The sequence below is a fragment of the Callithrix jacchus genome, chromosome 14 (assembly GCF_049354715.1).
Source record: "Callithrix jacchus isolate 240 chromosome 14, calJac240_pri, whole genome shotgun sequence".
Lineage (NCBI taxonomy): Eukaryota > Metazoa > Chordata > Mammalia > Primates > Cebidae > Callithrix > Callithrix jacchus.
Window position 1 is genome coordinate 81,612,002 of NC_133515.1, and position 26,109 is coordinate 81,638,110.

The following is a 26,109-nucleotide window of genomic DNA, read 5'->3' on the forward strand; positions in this document are numbered from 1 at the left end:
TGGTTTTCCATTTGTCCTGGGGTTACTGAGGTTCCAATGCTTTTCGGGATCCCAGGCTCTTGCCTACATTTAAGAACAGAGTTATTGAGGTGGAAAGCTGTAAGCCACAGGATTGTCAGAGTCACATATAGACTTCACCTGGTATTCCTGATTTATGGGGCAAGCTGGGCTTCCTTTCAACCTTAATCTTTCTTCTCCCTTTCTTTTTTCTTAAATAAACGTTTACTGACCCCTAACATATACAAACCCTAAGAGCACAGTTTTATAGCTGTGAGTGCATTCCAGTCCATTTCATCAAGTACTGCATGGTGATGCGTTGTTGATGAAAAGAAAGAGTCTTGTTAATCTACGGTGTTAGAAGTTAGGATAGTGGTTACCCTTGGGACAGCAGTGGGAAAGGGCACCAGGGGCTGTCTGGAGGCTGGCATTGCTCATGACGCGGGTGAGAGTTAAACAGGTGTATGTTAATCAGCTGAGCTAGATTAATAGACTATTCTTACCTAGGACATTTTAAAGCATTCTTAATTCTACTAGATGATCAATACACTACATCCTTCAGGAAAAATAGGGGAAGGGAGGACAAGGAGGGACTGAAGAAGGGAGAGAAAGGGAAAGAGAAAGAAGGGAAGGGAAAACAAAGCTCTTGATGTAGAACTGAAATAGCTCCTAAATTCAACTAGAAATCTCATGCTGCTGCCCATAACGGGGTGCTGGCTAGCACATTTCGTGCACAGGTAACAGCTCAGGACAGAAAAAAGCTTCATTGTGTTTTTCCGTAAAGTCCTAAGTCAAATTCCTCGGTCAGCAGCCATTACCTATCTTAGAAACATGGTGCAGGCCAGGCATGGGAGCTCAGAACTGTGCGTACTTTGGGAGGCTGAGGTGGGAGGATCGCTTGAGTCCAGGGGTTTGAGACCATCCTAGGCAACCTAGACAACGTGATGAAACCCCGTCCATACGGAAAAAATACAAAAATTAGCCAGGTGTGGTGACACACACCTGTAGTCTCAGCTGCTTGGGAGACTGAGGTGGGAGGATCGCTTGAGCCCAGGAGGCAGAGTTGCAGTGAGCTGTGATCATGCCACTGCACTCCAGCATGGGTAACAGAGCAAGACCCTGTTTCAAAAAGAAAAATAATTGAGGTGAAGCTGCACATGAGAGGATGGCCTCTCTGTGAGCTGTGGACGAGGCTCCCAGAATGGGTGTTTCCCTGTTCTTGTTCTTGAAGTGAGACAACCTACTATCTACTAATATTTCATGTGAACCTCCTGCTTTTTCAGATTTCAAACTGTCCGATTTGAGCTTGTGTGTCTGCAGGCTTCTTCACACGCATTTAGTTCTAAAGGGGATCACGATTTGCAGATACACACTCCCACCTCCCCCATGAAAGCGATGCTCACTAAGCCAGGAAAAGCTGGCACACATTATTTCTTACTCCATAAATCCCCTCACCAATGTATTTAAAACAATCATTTCTGACCAAGAGGGCAATTCTTTTCTTACCTCCTACTCTAAAACACTTATAAGATCAACTCGTATAGTTAACATCTGTCATTTCCCTGTAGGAAAAAAAAAGGCTGCAATATAACTGGGCTCTCATAGAAACCTTGGCCCTCAAACTAGTCCATCACTTAAAGTGAAAAGAAATGATTTTGTTATAGCAAATGTAACAGTAAGATAGTTTTCTTTAAGAAAAATAAATATAACAGTATCCCCACCAGCAAGACTATTCATTGAATGCAACGATTCCTTTTGTTTGTTTTGTTTTGATATAGGGTCTCGCTCTGTTGCCCAGGCTGGAATGCAGCGGTGTGATCTCTGCTCATAAATGATGCAGTGATTTTCAGACTCACCTGTGCAGGATTGCCCCTGTGAAACACAGACAGCTGGTCCCACCCTAGACTTTCTGACCAGCAGGTCTGGTGTGGGACCAGAAAAGCTGCATTGCTAACAAGTTACCATTACATTTTAAGGACCACTGATTAATCTCCAACCACAACTTAGTATCAAAGGAATGGGGTCATTTTGCTTACGGTCTTGGATGAAGTAGGGATTGGCTTCCGGACCATACTGTTCACTGAAGTCAACCAAGGCGTCTCGTCCGTATGGCTGCCGGCGTCCCGTAATGGGGATGTTACACAGCTGAGCATAGTCATCTAAGGAGTGAACAAGCAGCGTGAGGTGCCATCACTGTTATCTCGCACCTGCCACACCCCCTCACAGCTCAAAGCGTTGGGAATCTGCCAGTGTACCCTTCCACGTGTGCCTCCGTGTCCTGCGCACCACTGAGCCTAGAAAGTGTCTGAATATATTTTGATGGGAATTCTATACATCCACGTGCAATAACCGCCATAGAGCATAATTAAGGTCCAAATTGAAGATCAAAAATATTAGCTCAACAGTTGGTAGACCATATCCCAGAGCAGTAAGGGGCTGAAAAACGGAGCCATTTGAGAGTACTTCAGGCCTTCTGGAAGGATGGCTTTACCTAAACCCATCAAGAGTTATCACCAAAAACATTTTTAAAGTAGAAAGTCATCATTCTTACAGAGAGGTGGTTTTTTATTCTCTAGAGACAGGAAAAATGTATCTCTGGCATCCAAAAATGATAGAGCGCCAGGCAAAGACCCTGTTAGTTACCCTGCCTAAATTTAGCAGACACTATTATAACTCTATAGTCCCTAAGGATAGCATTATAGCAATGCTGAGAGTCATAATCACAATAATAATAATAGCAGTGGTAGTAATAACAACAGCAACCAGTCATATAATACTTGCTCTGTTCCAGATACTGTTTGAAGCACTTAATACACATCAATGCAGTAAAACACTCACGCCATCCTATGAAGAGGCTCTAACATCTCCATTTTACCAGTGAGGAAACAAAAGCAGAGCGGTTACAGCTGCCAAGTGGCAGCACCTGCTTTGAAGTCAGAAATGAAGCTCCAGAGTGCACATTTTTTACATTTGTCTTTGCTGCTACAATTTCAGCTTCTTTGGAATTTCTGTCCTTACCATCTCTGCGCCTCAGCTAGACTCCTCTGTGGTTTCCACTTCCTGAGGCCATATTGCTGTTCCACGCTGGGTCAGCCATGGCCATCTGACTCCTAGACTCCCCTTTACCCCTCCCTCTAGGACCCACCAATGCATGGGGTTTTGGGTCTCCATTTGTCCTGGGTTTACTGAGGTTTCAATGCTTTCCATGATCCCAGGCTCTTGCCTACATTTAAGAACAGAGTTATTGAGAAGGTCTAGGGAGGAAAGCTGTAGAAAGGACAGCTTCATGTTCTGAGTATGTTCCAGAAAACACTCTCTCTAAAGATAACATCTAGCAGTGAAATTCTGGGGGTCCACGGATGCCAACAGCTCTGTTAGGACGGTGAGGCGAAGGCAGGGCTACAGGCCCCAGGACCAGATAGGCATGCGTGGGCAGTCAAGCAAGGAAATGGCCACATTTGCCTGGAATTTTCCTCTATTGTGTTTATTCTTGTAACATACAAAAATAAAAAACCACTAAGGGAATACTGTGAACTCTGAAGGCTATTGGCCCTTACTTAAATGAATGGAGGAATGAGGGTCAGGAATCAAAGGTGTGTGTGTATGCCCGTGCACACACACATTCTGAGAATTGCCCAAAGCAAGTGTAAGGCCAGAAAAGACCTTGAACCACTGGCTAGGGTAGGATTCTGGCTGCCCCTGCCTAAATTTCTCCTTATGTGGAAGCATTCCAGGAACAACATCCAGACTCCAGACGTCCCAGCACTTTTGCATGAAACCATTCTGTGTGAAATATTAATTTCATTAAGGAAATAACCAAACCTGGAAAAAGATTCTTGACTCAAAAGAAAAGAACTACTTCAAACAGAGAGAGCACAAATGGCTGTCAGTTCTGCTTAAAGTTTGAAAACGCAGAATTAAGGATTTCTTTGTGAGAGCAAGATTGTTGAAATGTTTACAAGTTTCAAGAGCTGAGGTCATCTTTTCCCATGACTTTTTATATACATTTGTTGTACGTCTGAAAGGGAGACTTGTTCCATATTTTATATTCAAGTCACAGTTGTGATCTAGAGGAGATATTAAAAATGAATTAATTCTGGTACTTTTTCTTTTTGAGACGGAGTCTTGCTTTGTCTCCCAGGCTGGAGTGCACTGGTGTAATCTCAGCTCACTGCAACCTCTGCCTCCTGGGTTCAAGCGATTCTCCTTCCTCAGCTTCCTAAGTAGTGGGATTACAGGTGCCTGTCACTGCACCCAGCTAATTTTTGTATTTTTTTAGTAGAGAAGGGGTTTCACCATGTTGGCCAGGCTGGTCTCAAACTCCCGACCTCAGGTGATCCATTTGGCTAGGCCTCCCAAAGTGCTGGGATTATAGGCATGAGCCACCGTGCCTGGCCTCTGGTACTTAAAAATAACAAAATTGTATTATTACTATTTAAAGAAAGGGTCTCACTCTGCTACCCACACTGGAACGCAGTGGCACCATCGTGGTTCACTGTAGCCTCAAACTCCTGGGCTCAAGTGTTCCTTCTACCTCAGCCTTCTGAGTAGCTGGCATGAGCCAGCAATCCTGGCTATTTTTTTAAAAATTTTGTAGAGACAGGGTCTCACTATGTTGCCCGGGCTGGTCTCGACTTGGCTCCAGCTATCCTACCACTTCAGCCTCCTGAGGTGCTGGGATTACAGGTGTGAGCTGCCGTGCTTTGCCAAAGTATTTATTTTATAAAGCAAAATCCAGAGGTGGCTGAGCATCCTCTTGGATGCCTGCTGGCTGTCAGAGAAGCCTTGCTGGGATGTGAGGTGCAGAGATGTCAAATGACATGATCAGGGCCCGGCCAGGGCAGCCACCTTCAATCCATTGCACTCCCCTAGACATGCTTCCTCCACCAAAGAAATGAGATGGCCTTGAGTCTCTAAGCTGTCACTCTACAGCAACACCAGAGGAAAGCACCGAAGGTGAGAATACAGAGGAAGGGCAGGCTCCTGCTGCTATGCAATGTTTAGGACCAGCTCCCTGCAAAAGGTGGACCTGAACTGAAACTTACTAGGTAAAAAGGAATTATGTCACAGAAAAAGGTATTTAGGATTAATTTTTAAAAGCACATACCGAAAGGCATCAAGAAAAAACCCTAAGTTGTTTTTGAGACTACCAAATGCTTCCTAAAGAAGTCTTCTGACTAGACCCAGCTAGGGAAGCGGGCAGTGGAGGGTAATGGGTTGGAGAGGTACTTCTGGGATATTCCACATCCTCCTTCCTTACCTTTCTTCCCTGCCATGCGGTTTTTCCTTTTTTCTTTTTTTTTTTTTTTTTTTGAGACAGGAGTTTTGCTCATTGCCTAGGCTGGAGTGCAATGGTGTGATCTCAGCTCACCACAACCTCTGCCTCCTGGGTTCATGTGATTCTCCTGCCTCAGCCTCTCGAGTAGCTGGGATTACAGGCATGTACCACAAGGCCCAGCTAATTTTTATATGTTTAGTAGAGATGGGGTTTCTCCACATTGGTCTGGCTGGTCTCGAACTCCTAGCCTCAGGTGATCAAACTGCCTCGGCCTCTCAAAGTGCTGGGATTCCAGGCACGTGCCACCGTGCCCAGCTAATTTTTTGTATTTTTAGTAGAGATGGGGTTTTACCATGTTGACCAGGATGGTCTCGATCTCTTGACCTCATGATTCACCCGCCTCGGCCTCCCAAAGTGCTGGGATTACAGGCGTGAGCCATCGCGCCTGGCTTTTCCTCTTAAAATGCTAGAATGTGTTGCCCTTTGCTGCTTCACTTTACTCTAATGCATTCACATTCCAAGCTCCAAGACAGTTTTGGTCAGTGATCGAAACATCATTTCTGCACCACATGTCCTCTCTTTTGTATTTGAAGATGTGCTAGGTGATGCTAGAGTCCCGTCATCACCAGGAAATGTATTTTGAGTTATTTTTTTGGGAGCCTGCATATGTCTTCCTAATCCATCTATGCCGCCCTTCCCACAGTGCACATCTGCCCTAATACTTGGCCAGAATCATGGGGTAATGGGAAGAACATGAGCTTCGGAGGTGGAAGCTGGGCTCAAGTCCTGACTGCACCACTTACTTCCCAGCTTAGCACTTCTGGGCAAGCCTCAGTTTCCACATCTGTAACACAGGGACAAGAATTCTTGTTTGTCTACATCTGTGTTACTAACATGTAAAAAAATGAGATAATGTTGTGAAACTATTTTTAAAAATTTGAAGCACCATGAAAACGGAGAATCCAATTCTTTTCTTGTGGGCGACATCACTAAGTTTCTAATGAATATTTCGAAATAATTAAAGATTTTTTTTTCAAGGACAGTATTAGACTGAGTGATTTACATTTTAATGTTAATGAAACTTGAAAGCAGTGATCAACAGACAAATAACTGTGCCGTAAATTAGGAGCAATGGAAGAATGGTCTACAGGCATTTTTAGATCCTATTTCAGGACTATTTGGAGTTTTTAAAAAGGTAGAGGGAAACTAGCTCAGTAAACAGAGAAGTCTTTCTAGACTCCTTCTCAAACAAGGCATGAAATGGTTGACTGCCTTGGTAAATGTAATTACTTGGCTGGCTAGTGATAAAGTATGAACAATAACACATTTTAACATTAGATCATTAGAACTCAAAGTATAGGGGAAAAACTGATGTCCAAAAATTTTTGTATAGGCCTAAATCAGTCAGAAATGTCTTACATAGAGAGTAAGTTAATAGAAGGGAGTAGGTTTATCGAAGTGGATGGATTTCACCATCTTTCAGGAAAGCAATGGGAGTATCATGTAATATTTTAATGTCTTGGGCAAGACATCCTCTTTAGAATTTTGGTACAGGCAAATTTCTAGCATGTGCTGGGCCTCTGAGCACCCCAAGCCACCAGCAGAGCCCATTCTAGCTCGGAGGTTCTTGGCGTTGGCTATCTCCACGACTAGGTCACCGCTAGAGTCTAGCTTGGGGAACTGCATGAGTTGTGGCTGGTTGAGGGCACAGAGCCCAAGAATAGCAGATCCCTGAACTAACTCCATAACTTCCCATAAGAACCCACAAGAAACTCTTGGCTGCTACTTCATTCAGCTCCACATGTGGAGATGAACACATTTTCTGTCCTTAGAATCTTTTTCTTTCTCCAAAACACCCTTTACTTATGTACATCAACAACAATTAGTCACCTCCTTGTCTGGGGCTTGGTGCGGAGGAACAGTTTGCTTAGCAGGGCTTGCCCTGGGAGGGACACGTTGGAGGCAATCCCATTTGAGACCCCATACGATGTGTCCATCTGGAATCTAGCCAAATACCAATGTGACATGAAGAGGAAATGGAAACGGTCACACCTCAAAGACCCTCCCCCACCCACTGCATTCCCCATGCCCCAAGCACAAATGCTTAGCTCTTGATCATAGCTTTGAAAGATACAAAGGGATGCTATGGGACACCCGCGCTAAGTGGTTTAAACAAGATCCAGACCACTGATCACACTCATTTCCCTGGCATGGCTGATTCATATGACAAATGCTGTTGCTTTTCATCTTAAATTGAAAAAGAAAAGGTTTAAAAATTACCCCCGGAGCCTGGGGGTGTGGGGCCCCTGCTTTTGGCAGCAATGGGAGGGAAAGTACCACATCCTTACTATAGGAAATCTCCATTCTTGATGACAGACACATGTGCAGGGCAGTCTGGACAGTCACATGTCACCATGCTACCCTGGCATGTGAGCAGACCAGGAGGTAAAGTTTTAGTTCTGACTGAGGCAAATGAAATTCAGCTGTTTTTAGAAATGGTAGAGAGGTTGCAATTTTGTTTTGCACACATCAGGACTAAAAATGCAATGCTCTGAAGTTTGAACTGTGTATTTTTCAAACATAAGAGAAACAAAAACCAATTCTCATGCTTCAAGAAAAATGGACGGGGCCGGGCATGGTGGCTCACACCTGTAATCCCAGCTCTTTGGGAGGCTGAGGTGGCGGATCACTTGAGCCCAGCAGTTTGAGACCAGCCTGGGCAACATGGTGAAAACCTGTCTCTACAAAAAAAATTCTAACTTAGCCAGACATGGTGGTAAGCTGAGGCTACAGGATAATCGAAGCCCAAGGTCCAGGCTGCAGTGAGCTGTGATTGTGCCACTGCATGCTAGCCTGGGCAGCAGAGTGAGACCCTATCTAAAAAAAAAAGAAAGAAAGAAAAATAGGGAAAAAGAAAAAGAAAACAGAAAAGTGGGTCACATTCTACTAAAATTTCTAGACCAGGTATTTTTCTTACAAGTTTAAACATGGATGATTGATAATGGTGTTTAAAACACACAACCAGGGATCAGAGGGAGGAGATAAAGAGAATGGAATGGCTGCCTCCTCCAGGGACTCACAAGACAGCATTGTAATAACCTTCCCTGGCCCCACCAGATGGAGTCTGGCTGTGTCACCCAGGCTGGAGTGCACTGGCATGGTCTCAGCTCACTGCAACCTCCACCTCGCAGGTTCAGGTGATTCCTGCCTCAGCCTCATGAATAGCTGGGAGTACAGGTATGTGCCATCATGCCTGCCTAATTTTTGTATTTTTAGTAGAGTTGGGGTTTCACTATGATGGATAGGCTGGTCTTGAACTCCTGACCTCATGATCCACCCACCTCAGCCTCCCAAACTGTTGGGATTGCAGTCGTGAGCCACGGCACCCAGCCAATAGTTTTCTTTAAATGAAATTAGCAAAAGCTATGAAATTTAAAAAAAATGTTGACCATTTACAGAACATTCCACTCTATACCAATAAAGAACAGTGGAAGAGAGACTTCCGTTGGTATTGCTACAACACTGTGGGACTAGATGTCTCTCTGTCTGTCCTGCTCTTTATCCCAAAATACATTCCTGCTTACAGTCCCTGGTGAATAGGCAGCAACGTTCCTTCCCTGAAATTAAATTGTGTGGTTTTGTGACACGAAATTGTATACATTGCAAAGACTCAGAATCAAAAGACTTGGGTTCTAGTCTTTGTTTCTCTACTTCCTAGTTCCTTGGTCTGGACACGTTTCTTTGAGCCTTAGTTTCTCCATTTATTGCACAGAATTATAGTATGCTTTGCCTTAGCTGTATTAAAAGTGATTCATTCATTGCTTCATTCGGTGACCAACTGGCTGATTCATTTCTATAACCAGAGGCTGAGAATATTATGGACAGGGTGGGGCTTGGGAGTGTGGAAAGATGTGACAATAGTCAAGCAGGGCACACGCAATAACTTATCAGGATCACAGAGGCAATGACTAAAGTCATCCTGGAAGATTGAAAAAAGGCTTCAGCTTGAAAAGACCATCTGCAACCAGGAGGTTAATCCTAGGTAGAAGAGGAAGAAAGGTAACTCAGAGAGTCATAGGCACATATAATAGACACAAAAACATTAGGGAAGCTAGGCTGGGCACTGTGGCTCACACCTGTAATCTCAGCACTTTTACTGAGATGGGTGGATCACCTGAGGTCAGGAATTCAAGACCAGCCTGACCAATATGGTGAAATCCTATCTCTACTAAAAATTAAAAAATTAGCCAGGCATGGTGGTGTGCATGTGTAGTCCCAGCTACCCAGGAGATTGAGGCAGGAGAATTGCTTGAATCTGGGAGGCAGAGGTTGCAATGAACCGAGATCATGCACTCCAGCCTGAGTGACAGAGCTAGACTCCATCTCAAAAAATAAAAAAAATAATTAAAAAAAGCAAGCAAGCAAGCATTAGGGGAGCTAACATGCCATGCAACATTAACTACTGTAGATCCATGCTACAGAACAACTGAAAACAGAAGAGTTAGCTAACATGCACTATTTTCTATGCACCATACAGTAGTTCTTTTACATACCCTATTACATTTAAAACTCAGAACTCCATGAAATAATTGTAATTAGCTCCTTTTGTTTCCAATAAAAAAACTACTCTTCTTTTTTTGAGACAGAGACTCACCCCATCATCCAGGCTGGAATGCAATGGCACAATCTTGGCTCATGGCAATCTCCACCTCCCAGGGGTTCAAGCAATTCTCCTGCCTCAGCCTCCCAAATAGCTGGGATTACAGGCAGGTGCCACCACGTCCAGCTAATTTCTGTATTTTTAGTAGAGATGGGGTTTCACTATGATGACCAGGATGGTCTCAATCTCTTGACCTTGTGATCTGCCCACCCTGGCCTCCCAAAGTGGTGGGATCACAGGCGTGAGCCACCGCGCCCGGCTGAAAACTACACTTTTTAATAGCATAACTTGCCTTGCTCAAGGTCAGGTGAGGGATTTGAACCTAAAGTGGTCTATCTGTCAAACCATGTTCTTTCTACTCCCCAGCTGCCCTTCGGAAACCCTGGGAAAAAAATTATTAAATACACTCCTTAGACCTTAATCATCAGGTATGCACTTGGTTCAGCAATAAGCATTTGTGACTAAAATTCCAGGGAGAGTAATAATCATGAATGCTGATGAGCTCAGCTCCACCAGGGGCGGCTCTATCATTAGCAGGATTTATGTTTATTGAATTTGCTCGATTTATTAGGTGAAAGAGATCAAATTGCTTAATGTTCAATTAAATTGTACTTGTCGAGGACAGGGAAGTAATGAAGTCTAAAGTCTTGGCAAGGTTTATATTCTGCGTGACTCCTGTAAATGTTAATACTCTAAGGAGACTCACGGGCCATAGACCAACCACGTTCTCCCCACTCCCAACCTTCACCTAACGTTACCCTTCTCATTTTAGTCACTCCCAGAGTTTCCTGACAGACTGCTGTTTATGTAGCAAGATGAAATGAAGAGAGATCTGTTGGGTAGAAATGCCAAAAACATAGTGGTTCCCTTTGTATTTTAAACCTGGATTTGGCTGTGTGTGGTGGCTCATGCCTGTAATCCCAGCACTTTGGGAGTCCAAGGCAGGCAGATCAAAAGGTCAGGAGTTCTAGACCAGCCTGGCCAACATGGTGAAACCCTGTCTCTACTAAAAATACAAAAAATTTAGCTGGGCGTGTGGTGCATGCCTGTAATCCCAGTTACTCAGAGGACTGAGGCAGGAGAATTGCTTCAACCCGGGAGGCAGAGATTGCAGTGAGCTGAGATTGCACCACTGCACTCCAGCCTGGGTGACAGAGTGAGATACCGCCTCAAAAAAGCAAAAACAAAGCAAAACAAAAAAACCTGGATTCAAACATTTATACTACTGTAATAGTAGTAAATTATGCCACACACAATAACCTTAAGATAATGATTGCTAATGTATCTGGGACACAGGAAATAATTAAGTCTTACATCCAGGCAATTTCAGGGGAAATCAGGAAGAGGCTTCTAAACCTGGTAAGAGACAAGACTGAACAACACAATAAACAAAGAGGCAAATGAAAAAGCTCAACATGTTAATTTCCCAAACTGATCTACTTCATATTTTTTCAACTGCAAGGACAGGTACACCATTTCATTTCCCCTTTCCCGCCTTTTGAATACCACTCTGAAGCAACAATCTGACAAGCCAAACAAAAAAATTATTATACAAAGTATCTTTTTTCCATTAACCAATAAAATAATTTTTTTAAACATTTAAAAACAGGGGCTAAGCATGTGCTTAAGAATAAAGGGGAGGTTGCATTATATTGTGAAAAAATATGAAATAGATCAGTTTGGAAATTTAACACGTTGAGCTTTCCTTTCATTTGCCTCTTTGTTTATTGTGTACATTGTGAATGTAGTAAATGCCACTAAACTGCTCATTTTAGAGTGCTTAATTTCATATTCTGTGAAGTTCACTGCAATTTTTAAAAACTCAAGAGAAACAAAAAATACAGGAGGGGAAAATGTATTTAATATGTTAACTCTGGAATTCATCTAACTGGCAAAGTGAGGCAATAAGACTAGGTGATCTTGAAGGTCCTTTCTAACTTGCAAATCCTATGATTTTGAACAGAAAACATTCTTATCATGGGCTGCAAAAATCTTGGATAGACAATTTGAAACTTATGACTATAAGTTATAATATAAGGTAATCACCATTAGATGACGCTGTTATCTTCAGGTGGTGCCCATCTAGATATTTTCAGAATAATGACAAACATGCAATTTAACAAACTGTAAGTGTGAACGGTCTAACTTTCCCATGTACACGTTTGCTGAGGAAACTGAAGTTTACAGAAATTTTATGATATTCCAAAGGTCAAGCCAGGATACATTTTTTCATTTATTAAAAGTTGTAAGTTATTAAATTATAAAGTTGTGTTTTAACATATTTTAATCTTGTTTATTTTTTTAAAAGCTTTATAGCAAAGCTTATACACTCATTCTTTATAAGTACATATCTCATTCATTAAACCTCATTCTTCAAAGTACATATCTCAAGGTTCTGAAAAATAACAAAGATATGCCACTATCTACTTCATTATTGGAAAAACAACTTCTAGATAATTAATGTAATATGAAAATAACACTAAACACAGTCAATAACTAGTTATGAAAATGTATTCCATTCAATAACAGGAAGTAAGACATCACTGCAAAGTAAAAGAGGGACTACTTTGAAATCCTGATTCTGTTTTATGAATTCTTCTGCCATTTACCCCCATCTGAGATGACCCTCCTCCTTCCTTCCCCTCTGGGTCTGTTCACCATCAGATACAGTCCTAGTAACTCTTGCTTCTGGCAGTGATTTCTTTGGAAGGGGCTCACAGATTACCACATGAATGCTATAAAAATAATGGCAAAAACCGCAATTACTTTTGCACCAACCTACTGTCTTCTAGAATTGAGCAGTGCACAACCAGCACAACTGTTTACAGCAGTTCAGCCTGCCACTGAGACTTGAGGCACAGAAGGAAGCATAAAGAAGGCTTTGTTGTGTCAGAAGCCCTCCCCAAGAGCTAGTGTTTTGTCATTTGCTTCTTTCTTAAGGTTGTGACTACTGATGCTGAGCAAAACAATTACTTCCCAGCTTCTGCTTCCTGCAGATTTGTAAGCACAAGAACCTGGTCATTCTAAGAACTTTCTAGATGTTTTTTCTCCCAATCATAAGGGGCACAATCTGTCTGCAGCATAAAAGAATAAAATTTCCCTCACCCCTTCTCCGCCTGGCTTGCCTGCTCTGGCCACGAGGTTACTGTTTAAAAGACATGGGCAGCCAGCAGCTTTGTTCTAGCCATAGTTGTATTATAAGGTTCATTAAGAAAAAGTCAAAAGAAATTCAAATGTTAGCTGAATTCAAAACCTAAAACAGAGACCAGTGCTTAAGCAATTATGCACAATGATTTTCTCAAAGTCAGACTCATCACAGTTCATTCTTCTTTGAGTATACTTCAACTAGCCCTATTTTCAAAGAGAAAAAAATAACAGCAAATTTTATTTAAAATATGTGAAAGTAGGCTGGGCAGGGTAGCTCACGTCTGTAATCCTAGCACTTTGGGAGGCAGAGCCAGGCGGATTGCCTGAGCTCAGGAGTTCGAGACTAGCCTGGGCAACACGGTGAAACCCCATCTCCACTAGAATATAAAAAATAAAAAAATTAGCTGGTCATGGTCGTGTGCGCCTGCAGTCCCAGCTACTTGGGAGGCTGTGGCAGGAGAATAGCTTGAACCCAGGAGGTGGAAGTTGGAGTGAGCCAAGATTGTGCCACTGCACTCCAGCCTGGGTGATAGAGCGAGACTCCATCTCCAAAAAAAAAAGGTGAAAGTAAAATGTTCACTGGAACAAATCATTTAGTATCATACTGAAAAGGTGATTCTAGAAAGCTGAGCATCTATTCATAACCTCTGATTTCAAAGGAGAAAGTTTAAACTGCTAAGTCTTTTACTTTTGAGATAAATTTGATTGTTTGTTGATATGGTTGGACTTTGTGTCCCCACCCAAATCTCATCTCCATTGTAATCCCCACATGTCGAGGAACGGACCTGGTGGGAGGGGACTGGATCATGGGGGCAGTTTCCCCCATGCTGTTCTCATGATAGTGAGGGAGTTCTCAGGAGAGCTGATGGCTTCAAGTGTGGCACTTCCCCACTCTTTCTCTCGTTCTGCTCTGTCGCCAGGTAAGAAGTGTCTGGCTTCCCCTTCACCTGCTGCCATGATTATAAGTCTCCTGAGGCCTATCCAGATATGAAGAACTGTGAGGGAATTAAACCTCATCCTTTATAAATCACCCAGTCTCAGGTAGTATTTTTATAGCAGTGAAAAAAGGCTGATGTACATGTTAACTAATAGTAAGTGTCGCTTTTTAGGATCAGATTGTTTACACGCATCCCTTAATTTCTCCCCTTTGGATCAAACTAGCAAGATTTTAATAGGACATCAGTGATATTATCATCACGAAATTTATTTTCTATTCAGGGTATTTTTTATAACAGAGAGTGGCCAAATACTTTCCTAGCACTTCCACGCATATTGCTCTTAGAAAAATGCCATGAATACAACTGACACTCCAAGGCTCAAGCTGTACAAGTAAATTTCAGAACTGCTCATGTCACCAACGAATAATGTGTTAATCAAACTCCTCTCGTTTTGAACCATTCTCTAATGGTTGGTGAGCACACTGAGACACTAGCTTCAATCAGTTTTCAAAATAGAGAGTTCGGGCTACAGTGCAGTCTAGCAAGGTCCACTGGTCCTCCCTGGCCGGCATTCCAGATGCTTGCTGACTCACCTCTAATCCAGGGAATTGGGGTTTGGGAACTGCAGCTTGTTCCAGGACACTCCTCCAGAGTTCTGTCTTCAGCAGTTTAGCAAGAAATGAAGGAGTCAGTTTTCCCCTCTAACAGGGTTTTTTTTTTAACTGTCCTCACTTTGAGGCAAGCATGTTTACTTTTCTTCTGCTTTCAATGACCGGATCATAACCGGAATGTGACTTCCTTGCCCGTTGCTTTCTTTCCTTCCAATGCACCTGCCCAAACATGTTTATATTTTTAAAAACCCACATTTTAGCCTCTAGTATTTTTCCCCTTATGCATTGTCCCTGCTTTTTGTACCTGGCTTCTCTGCCATTCATTCCTGTTTATCTAGCCCTTTCACAAATCTAGTGTCTCCTCCCCACTTTAGTAAAAGAGGCCCTGACCAGCCATAAAAGCCTTATCCTGCTGGCAGCCATTGATCTGGTAGGGAATCTCAGTGGGGTGAGCATATCTTTTTAGGAGAAGGTATCTGATTCCTACTGGAGGGCATGTTTGGTTGGATAAAAGGTCCTATTTATTTATTCTGTCTTATTATTCCCTTGAAAGTCATTGCAATGGAATATACTGATTATAAAAACAGCATACATGAGGAACATGTGGGGTCCCCTGGTAGTATGGAAGCAGGAAGAAGGTGCTCAGCATTCCACGGTGGGCAGGGAAGACTCATTACTGTAGGATGCAGGTCCCACTGCCCTGTTTTCATTTACTCATTGACAACTGGCAATCAGGGTCCTAAATTTCTTTACCCACTAACCTCAGCTGGCCTAACATGGCAATTCTGCTACAGAAATAATGAAGTTAATTAAGCTTAGAATGTTAACAGTTTCTGTGACACATCTTAGGGTGAGGGCTTTTTTATTCTTGTTATTGTATGTGTTAGTGCCTAAGAGAATCAAATAATCAGAGAACCTGACAGGCCTTGCAATTTCAACTCAAAACTGAATTTAGATTTTGGATTTTAAGAATGAGGATTAGTTTCAAAGGATGTAAAAATAAAATAAAGTAAAAAAAATAATAATAAAAGAATGAGGATTAGGAGAATTTGATTAGGCTGGTAAACATTTCAATTTATAAGGGAATTCAATTTGTTGTATTTTAAGTTTGGTTTCTTAGATTTGTAAGAGCTAATTAAATATTTAAGAGCTAATTAAATGCTTATTAGGATTGTGAAATGGAGACCAAGGCTTTCAAAATTTTAATTAATAGAATTTATATGTAGAAATAACTTTTTTTTTGAGATGGAGTCTCGCTGTGTTACTCCAGGCTGGAGTGCAGTGGTACAATCTTGGCTCAATGCAACCTCCACCTCCAAGGTTCAGGCGATTCTCCATGCCTGGCTAATTTTTGTAGTTTTGGTAGAGATGGGGTTTCACCACACTGGTCAGCCTGGTCTTGAACTCCCGACCTTGTGAGCTGCCCACCTCAGCCTCCCAAAGTGCTGGGGATTATAGATGTGAGTCACAGTGCCTGGCCTGTAGAAAGAACTTTTAAGTTTAATCCATCCTTTAAGACATACATACAATCGACAAATAAAAATTGATCTTATATTATAGAAGGTTATTGGACTTGTAAATAGGATGATAAAATGTGAAAGCTGAAATCAAATTCTTAGGAATATCTAGGTTTTAACATTTAAAAATTGAGTACATTGAATGTTCATTAAAACCCAACAGAAATGGTCCTTTATGTGCATAAAGACTCTCTCCAACTTCCTAACTTACACTGGCAGTTTAGGAGTCTGGCTGGGCACAGGTGGAGCTTCTCTGCAAGTACACAGGGGTATTTGGGTCTGTGGTATTCCATGAACACCCTCCTATCTGTCATTGTCTTTGATTCTTGGCCCCTTTCAAAGAGACTTCTAGCACTGCATAACTAGGGAGCAGTGCACGATAAACACTGACTCATTTCTTAGAACAGGATTTGATTTATAATAATTGCTAATACCTTTGCCTATGGTGCATTTACTGTAGGCCAAGCCTCTCTCATGCATTATCACATTTAACCCTCATGAACATGTAAGAGCCATGATGGATATGGAGGAAACCACTAGGATTTCAAATGAGGAAATGAACATAAGGATCACATTACATCAAAGAGCTACTTTGAATTTGAATTCACTACTGAATTTTATTTTGCAATAATCCTTTGATAGTAGTAGAAGTATTCTCAACCTTTCTTTAGGAGGGGTGAGAGAAAGCTTTCTAAATAAATGAAAGAATCCTTTCAATGAGGAAGAATATAATTGGCTTACCTGCCATTTCATATAACATCCATTCCAATCCACTTCCATGGATACCAAGAGTTCAGTCCCACAGAACCGTAACGCTTACTTGTTTGGATAGATATTCTGTGTGCACATATCATGGCCACTCGATTTTGGAGGCCTTTTATATCTTTTTAGTTTGCTTTTAATTTTCCATTGTAAGTGACTAACGGTTACCGTTTCTTTAATTATAATGCTCAGAATCTATGACTGAAAGTATAAATGCTTTCAAGCTCATTGTATTAATTATCATAACCTCACAAAGAGGTCTCAATTTGGATCAAGGAGGTTAAATGAAGTAATGTGTCCAGTGCAGTGTCACAGAGCCAGGACTAAAAGCAGAAAGAGATCCTGGATTGCCTAAACCAAAGGCAGAGACCACTCATTGCTTCACAAGTAGGATGTTCCAAAGCAATTATTAACATTCTTTGGAAACATATTTCTTGGAAAAGCCTTTATACCATGACTGCTGACAGGCCTTTTGCAACTATGGCTCAGTTACAATATTTTTGCAAGTTTAGTTCATGAGTCAAATCCCTGTCTTCCTTCACACCTTCAAGTATATCATGAAAATTTTTAGCCTGAGATCTTTGGGAACATGAAAGAGCCATGCATGGGTGTGGAAGAAATCACTAGCGGAATTGTTTTAAGATATTCCAAATTCTTTACTTTTGCAAAATGATATGAAAAGTTGGGTAGGTTAGATATCAGGAAGGATTAAAAATTTTTCTCTCATAACAAATGGTGAATTTATTAAGTAAGGTATCATTTGCACATTTAAAAGACATAATAATTAGGAATAATTTATACTACTTATGCGTTTCATTAAATACAACTTTATATGCGTTCTAGAATTGTTTGCCTAGTACACAGTAGGTATTCACTAAATAATAAAATAAAGAACATATATGTAATTTAAAACTGAAAACAGGTAAGTTATAAATAATTTAGATTTCATTTCAGATCATTTACTCATCCTTTCTTTCTCTTTTTTTCTTTTGAGATAGAGTCTGACTCTATTGCCTAGGCTGGAGTGCAGTGGCAGTGGTGTGCAATCTCAGCTCACTGCAACCTCCCCGCCTGCCGGATTCAAGTGATTCTCCTGCCTCAGCCTCCTGAGTAGCTGGGATTACAGGCGCCTGGCTAATTTTTGTATTTGTAGTAGAGACGGGCTTCACCATCTTGGCCAGGCTGATCTTGAACTCCTGACCTCGTGATCTACCTGCCTCGGCCTCCCAAAGTGCTGGGATCACAGGTGTGAGCCACCTCACCCAGCCTACTTACTTCTTCTTATAAATCACAAGCTGTATGTAATTTATATACAGTAAGAATCACTCTTCTTAGCATTATTTAAAGGAGTATGAATAACTCTGACAAGTATCTTCTATTCCCCTACAGCACAGTCTACCTTTCTCAAAGGAAGTTGTATAAATACTGATACTGCTTCGATTCAACAGCTCCTAACTGCCTATTCACATCATGCCTTTGTACTTTATTCTTTTATTCAAGAGGCATTTAAAAAAATCGATTTGTTCTTTTATCAGTCCCAGAACTAGAATTTTTGATTCAGATGTATAAGTCTGTTTCTTCAAACTGCTCTCTTAGGAACACTGAGAGGACCATGCCTCTGTATTTTGATCAATATTAGTGTTTCATTAAACTTTGTTAACATTTTTCAGTTTCTTTTGTGGCATCTTCTGTTTCCTTTAGGAACTGTTTTTTAAAACTCCTCTCATCTTTCTACACCAAGAGTACGTCAGGTTACCTGCGCTGTATTACATGACATCGCCCATAGGTGGCACTCTCCCAACACACTAGTCCCATTTATCAAGTCTGTGTTCAGTTTACTTCCAATGTCTAATTACTTTAACAATTTGCTTACCAGAAATCTAATTATTGTAACAATAAAAAAAGACACTGGGATCCCTGGGTACTTCAGATTCAAGTGTTCAAATATGTATCATTTTCCTTCATTTGCAGATCAACAGGTTTTGATTTCCATGAGATAATGGCACCCTCTTGTGATTCATATGTACATTTTCCAAAACATTTAAGCTTATGTATTCTTTTTTTTTTTTTTTTTACATGAGGTCTCACTCTGTTGCCCAGGCTGGAGTGTAGTGGCACGATCTTTGCTCACTGCAACCTCTGCCTCCTAGGTTCAAGTGATTCTCATGCCTCAGCCTCCTGAGTAGCTGTGATTACAGGCGTGAGCCACCATGCCTGGCTAATTTAGTAGAGTCAGGGTTTCACAATGTTGGCCAGGCTGGTCTCAAACTCTTGACTTCAAGTGATCTGCCCGCCTCTGTCTCCCAAAGTACTGGGATTATAGGTGTGAACCCCACACCCAGCTATTAAGCGTATACTTTTAAGAGTAGCACAACATGAAAACATTAAAAATTCATTTTAGATTAAGTGCTAGGCATCACTAAAAGTTTTATTTACTGAGAACTGCTGACTTGCTGTAGTTCAATAGTCCGTTGAATACATAGTTTTTTGTTATGCCTGCCAATGTGTCTGGGGCTACACATTTGATGACACACTGCCTCTTATTTGTTATGCTTCCTGTTAGCTCGAAAGTCAGTTTTGTTTTGTTTTAGCACACAATGTGTGAGGCAATTTTAAAATCTGAGCTTTAATTCTTCACTTTGTTATGTTTATATTCTAAGGGAGACTATTTAAGATGTGGGATCATGGAGAGAAAGAGACTCCAGTAACACTGAAGAGGTTAGAACGCAGATTCTGGAGCCAGGGTGCCTTGTTTGAATCTTTCACTTACTGGTGTATGACCACTGACAGGCAGCTTAACCTTGCTGTGCCTCAGATCCTCTGCCAGAAAAGGATTCTCCCTTAGCCACTGGGGATACGTTCCAAGACCCCAGTGGCTGCCTTAAACTGCAGGCAGGACAGACCCCTCATATATATGATTGGTTTCGATCAGATAATGGAGCTGCTACGAAGTGACTAATGGGCAAGTAGCATACACAGCATGGACAGCACGGCCAAAGGGTCTGTCCCCGTGCTGGGTGGGACACCACCAGATTTCATCACACCACTCAGAACTGCATGCAATTTAAAATTTACCAACTGTTTAGTTTTGGAAATTTCTACCTTAATATTTCAGACCATGGTTGACTGTGGGTAACTGAAACCAGATAAGGCAGAGGACTACTGTAACCGTATACCTAAGATGGCTTAGCGTGTTGAATACCTCAGTAGATGGAAAACATGTTGAATAGTGCCTGGCACTGTGCTATATGTATGTTAGTTATCATTTTTATTATCACTTAGATTCAGAAAAACAAGCAACAGAAAATCCATATTTCAATAAACTCCATATCCAACCAAAGGCCTCAAAGTTCTGATAACTCTGTGACTTTCTTTTCACATAGCACTAAAAATTTTCAGCAAGATCAAACAATGACCACCCTGTCTTCATTTACAAAATGGGTATAGTGGCTCGTTTTTCCTGACTTTGTTTCCCAAACAGCCTTATCTCTCAGAGGCTGGCATGACATCACAATAAAGACCATAAATTTGGCTGGGCATGGTGGCTCACATCTGTAATCCCAGCACTTTGGGGGCCAAGGCAGGTGGATTGTCTGAGGTCAGGAGTTTTGAGACCAGCTTGGCTAACATGGTGAAACCCCGTATCTACTAAAAAAAAAATACAAAAATTAGCCAGGTGTGGTGGCGGGTACCTGTAATCCCGGCTACTGGGGAGGTAGGAGAATCACCTGAACCCAGGAGGTGGAGGTCATAGTGAGCTGAGATTGTTGACACTGCATTCCAGACTGGACAACAGAGTAAGACTCCATCTCAAAAAAAAAAGGAAGGACCACAAACTTGAGGATCCTCCCTAAAACAGTGAGCCACCAAAATAATTTTAAGAGTGAACAGGATCAGCGGATATTGGGAAAGGGGAAGAAGAAGAGGAGTCAAGGGCTGGAATGGGGCAAGGAAGGCGTCCAGAGGTCTGAATGGGGAGGCTGTCAGTCCATGACACATCCATGGTGAAGGAGAAATCAGGAACTTCCTCCTCATGCAGTCTGCCATCTGGCCTCCAAGACTTTAGCTCAGCATTGAAATGGGATCCTAAGCAGCCCCAGAAATGTATGAATTCTACAATTATGCAGTTCTCCTTATGTAAAGCTACCCTGACATAATACATCACCCTAATTTCCCCCGCATGTGGTACCAATACGCAAGAAGCCATCTGACTTCAGAAAACACCATTTAAGCAGCCGCTCCTACCTCCTTCACCTACCAGTATTCTCTGATGTAGTTGCTGCCTTAGCAAGAATTAGTGCCCGTGACCTATTGGACCAGAAGTGTGAAAGCTCACTCTGGAGCCAAAGCTTTACTTTACACTGCACTTTAATGCTTAAAGCTGATGACAAGTGGTGCGATTTATTCCTTAAATTCCTCCAGCACCGATTCCATCAGTAACTAATTGTTCCCCAAAGCGGTACTGCACTCCTCAGGAAACTAGGATGTTTGATGTCTGACAGGCTGGGATTAGTCCAGTGCTTAGATGAAAAGATAGACAATGTGGTCCTTCTCAATGATCAAGATATCCAGGAACAGTGTATTTAAAATGTTCCATGGCAGAAACTATGAACAAACTAGTTTTAAAATCCACATATTCTTTGCTTCCTTTATGAAAAATAACTATCAGCAGTAAAGCAGGTTTTAACAAAATAAAGTCAGATGCTATTAGATGTTCTAGAACTTAGCTAGTCCATTCTGAGGAGGAAGCAGCAGCAGCTTGGGGCTTATCAGAAATGTAGAATCCTGTGTCCCCCCACCCTGCCCCATCTTTTGCAAGAGAGAAACCGGAATCTGTTTTTTGATAAGCTCCCCCAGGTAACTGACATGCCCATAAATGTTTATGAAGCAGTGGCTTAGAACAGCAAGTCTCATATTAAGAACAATTATTTTTGTATTTGTCTATGCTTAATTTGTGTTCACATGCTATTGGATAATTAGATATTTTATAAGATCCTTTGGATTTGAATTACATTTGAAAATGCATTTGATCTGAGACACCTAGTAGTAGCAGCCATAGTTGTTCATATATTCTGAAAACGTACCATGTGCCAAACACTATTTGAAATATTCATGTATTATTATTTAATTCTCACAACCACCCTGTAAGGCAGATATTATTTTCACAGGAGGAACTGAGGTATATAGAAAGAAAATTAACAAGGTCATGGAGATAAGAAGTTGCAAACCAGGATGCAAAAGCCAGGCTACCTGGTTCTAGAGCACATGTGCTAACCCTGAGGCCCTGGGGTTCCTCTTAGTTCATGCCACGCCAGTAAACATGTGCTTTGCAACAAGAGATGGTTTCATGTAAATGTGACTACACGATCAGGTGCCGATTAAGGGAATGCCAGGTAATCACAGGACCCATGGAAAAGTTTAATTTTACTGTATACTTCTCTCTGGATTCAGAAGAGATGATCCATAGCCTAGTTCTAAGTCCCCAATTTTGGTAGTATAAAGGAAAAGTTCCCCTGTCTCTACAAAATACAAAAAATTAGCTGGGCATGGTTTTGCGCACCTGTAATCCCAGCTACTTGGGAGGCTGAGGTGGGAGAATCGCTTGAACCTGGGAAGTGGAGGTTGCACTAAGCCAAGACTACCATTGCACTTCAGCCTGGGTGACAGAGTGACACTATGTCACACACACAGACACACAAAAGTTCCTTTGGGACTGCCTCACTAATTCCTATACGCCAATGGATACATCTTGAAAGCAGTTTTCAACATGCGTTTCCTGGAATCCTGGGGTCCTTCACAGGTGCCTCGAGAGCCTAAGTAGTTGTTTTCGCCAACCAGCCCACCCAGCATCTTTAATGTCAGTGAATTTGTACGCTGGAGGTTAAAATGAGAATATAGTTAACAAGAAAAACTACCATTGTTTTAAAAAGTAACGAATTGGAAATCACTGATTTTGGTTTGGCTGACCATGTATAGTAGAGATTCTTTTTGGTCATTTTATCATAATAACTGTGAATATACAAACTAGAAATAGTACAGCAATGATGCTAATCTTTTTTTTTAATTTGGCAAATAGTATCATTTTTTCCCGGATACTCTGTATTCTTCCAAAAATATTATATAACATATACTTCTTCATATGTATTTGTCCAAATTTACTTTTTAAATGGTTTTGAAAACCTTAGTTGAAAACAATTTATGCAATATTCTGAAATCCATATTTTTAGAATAGATTTAAAATAAGATTCATTTTTAGAATATTGCTACATTATTCAAAAATTCATTTCTTATAACAAAATACTTGAAGGTTTTTAAACCTAGTCAATTAAATTGAGTATAAACTTTTACAATATTTTGGGGGAATAAAATAATTTTATTTATCGATTTGAGACATTTGCTACCCAGGATGGAGAGCAGTGGTACGATCTTGGCCCACTGCAACCTCTGCTTCCCGGGCTGAAGCCATCTTCCCACCTTAGCCTCCCAGGTAGCTAGTGGGTACCTACCCAAAGGGAATGAAATCTTTATACCAGAAAGATACCTGCATTCGTGTGTTTACTGCAGCACTATTCACAATGGCAAAGAGACAATCAACCTAAGTGTCCATCAATGGAGGAATGGATAAAGAAATTCCCTTTGCGTAAGTACCCAGTTAGTGGGATTGTGGGTGCAGTGGGGGGAATAGTTCTATTTTTAGTTCTTTGAGAAATCTCCATACCGTTTTCCATAAAGGCTGTGCTAATTTACATTCAAAAGATGGTAATTTTTTTTTTTTTGAGAAAGAGTCTCACTCTGTTGCCAGGCTGGAGTGCAGGGTCGTGATCTCAGCTCACTAAAACCACGGTCTTCCAGGTTCAAGGGATTCTCCTGCCTCAGCCTCCAAGTAGCTGGGCTCCAGGTGTGCACCACCATGCCCAGCAAATTTTTGTGTTTTTAGTAGAGACAAGGTTTCGCCACATTAGGCAGGATGGTCTCAATCTCTTGACCTCATGATCTACCTGCCTTGGCTTTCCAAAGTGCTGGGATTACAGCTGTGAGCCACTGCGCCCGGCCAAAAGACAGTAATTTTTAAACAGCTGCATGGAATCTATTTTCTAGATGTACCATGATTTATTTAGCCATCTCTAGGGCTGAGCAGTTGTTTTTTTCCTCCCCTAACTTTTCCTTGCCCCATCTTGCGCCAGTCCTGATTTTCCTTTCATTAACAATACTGCAATGAACCTTCATGTATGCACCTGCAGGAATGCCTCAGTGAGAAAATTTCTTTATCAATGGAATACCACTGGAATACCACAAAGCCCTAACCAAGAATAAAATTGTGCCTTTTGCAGCAACATGGGTGAAACTGGAGGTCAGTATCCTAATTGAAATTATGCTGAAACAGAAAGTGAAAGACTCAATGTTCTCACTTATAAATGGTAGCTAAAAAGTAGGTACACATGGACATACGGAGTAGAATAACAGATACTGGAGACTCCAAAACGTGGGAGTCTGAAAGGGGGGTAAGGGTTGAAAAATTACCTATTGGGTACAGTGTTCACTATTCATGTTATGGGTACACTAAAAACACAGACTTCATTTACCACTATGCAATACACGCATGTAAAAAATCTACACCTGTACCCCAAATATATCAAAATGAAAAATGTTTAAGTACCAACTTTCATCAATTTTAAGAGATCCTAGATTGTAAAATATATCCTCATATAACAGATGTTAAAAATTGGGAAAGAATACTGTGGACATTGTTATATGTCATAATTATCAGATGGCCCCAATCTCAGAGAGGCTGAAGTACAAAATAAAAAACAACATATTGCTTAGACTGATGATATGGACTTCAGTTATAAACATTCTGTTGAATATCAATATATTAATATACAGCAATAACTAATATAAATATGATAATTAATGAATAGGAAAATGCCAGGATGATAAAAATCTAACTGTCAAAAGTGAGTGTTTTTAAGGAGCAGAGTTCAATTGTGATGGGGCAGGTGGAGGGAATATAACTCTTTTGATTATTTTAATGCTTTAGGAGGAATACATGTTATTTTTGGAAATAAATTAGTCAATTAAAAAAACTGCATAAGTAAAAAAGATTTGAGGTAGTATAGCATTGTGAGAAAAGGACTCAAAAGCCTCAGTGAACTCACATCTTAGTGATTTCACTTTCGTCTCCCCGTGGCATCTGGTTCCAGGGCCCAAAACAACCAGTAAAGCCAGTAATTACCCCCTGCTTTACCTGCATCCTCCCAGCCCTTCCACAACCCAGCAAGACAGAGGCAGACACCTCCGTTTTACAACTGTACAGGGTAAAGTTGTTTTTCCCTTGTCCTGCAGCTGCTATGGCAGTGCTGGATTCCAGACTCAGCCCCATCTGGCCCTAGACCTGCCCTCTTTCCAATTCTGGGCTGCCATCATTGCCATCTAATGCTTTATGTATTTGCTGTTTATCCTTAACTACTCATTTTCTTCTTACAGGAATTCTCGATCATTTTCTCTTTCATGCTACATTGGTTTTAAGTTATTTCTAAGCTGGAATGCTAATTCGTTGAATAGCTTAAAAGAAATATTCTAATTGAATTAACTAAAAATTAATGCATTTCCTCTTTTCAAACTATTTTTCCGCTCTCGACCGTTCTGAGAATATATTCATTATAAACTCCTTTGCTTTCTACTTGTACATGGTCTTTCTAGCTTTAACAAGTCAACTTTACAAAAGGATATACCAGACACTTTCGAGTGCTTTCCTTTAATGAGAAGTTGCTATGGTGGTAAAAAGCAAAATCAGCAATCAGTGCACAACTGAACAGTCACCAGACACCCCAGCCAGGAAGCACGAAGTCAGCACCTTCCAGGCCTCCTCCAAACTGGGACAGGGGATGAAAGTGGGAGCTTAGACTGTCTCATCTTTTCCATTTGGTTAAAGGTTTCAACTCAGATTGATCCAGAACTTGAAAGGAAAGATCTGTTGAAATATTTCTTTAATTACTTTCTAAACTCTTTCCTTTTTGTTCTAACCCATTTCTTATATCTCCACATATAGGGGTTGACATGAAAATTTGGACTTTGACCTGCAATGATTTTCTCCTGTCTGTAATGTATGTGTTGCTCTAAGTAGAAACTGTTAGGAATGAGAAGAATTGTAGTAAAAAATGAACTGCCAGGAAATATAAATTCTAAGCCTATGCCACGG

At 41.1% G+C, this 26,109-nt stretch overlaps 1 protein-coding gene across 17 annotated transcripts in view; it reads right to left on the minus strand.

The window, feature by feature from the left end:
- The window catches only part of LTBP1 (latent transforming growth factor beta binding protein 1), a 466,293-nt gene that overhangs the window by 13,683 nt on the left and 426,501 nt on the right, over window positions 1–26,109 (minus strand). For all 17 annotated transcript variants that reach the window (XM_078349509.1, XM_078349510.1, XM_078349508.1 and 14 more), the window contains one exon: window positions 2,034–2,156. In XM_078349509.1, coding sequence (XP_078205635.1) covers window positions 2,034–2,156 — 123 coding nt within the window. The remainder of the gene's footprint in view (window positions 1–2,033; window positions 2,157–26,109) is intronic.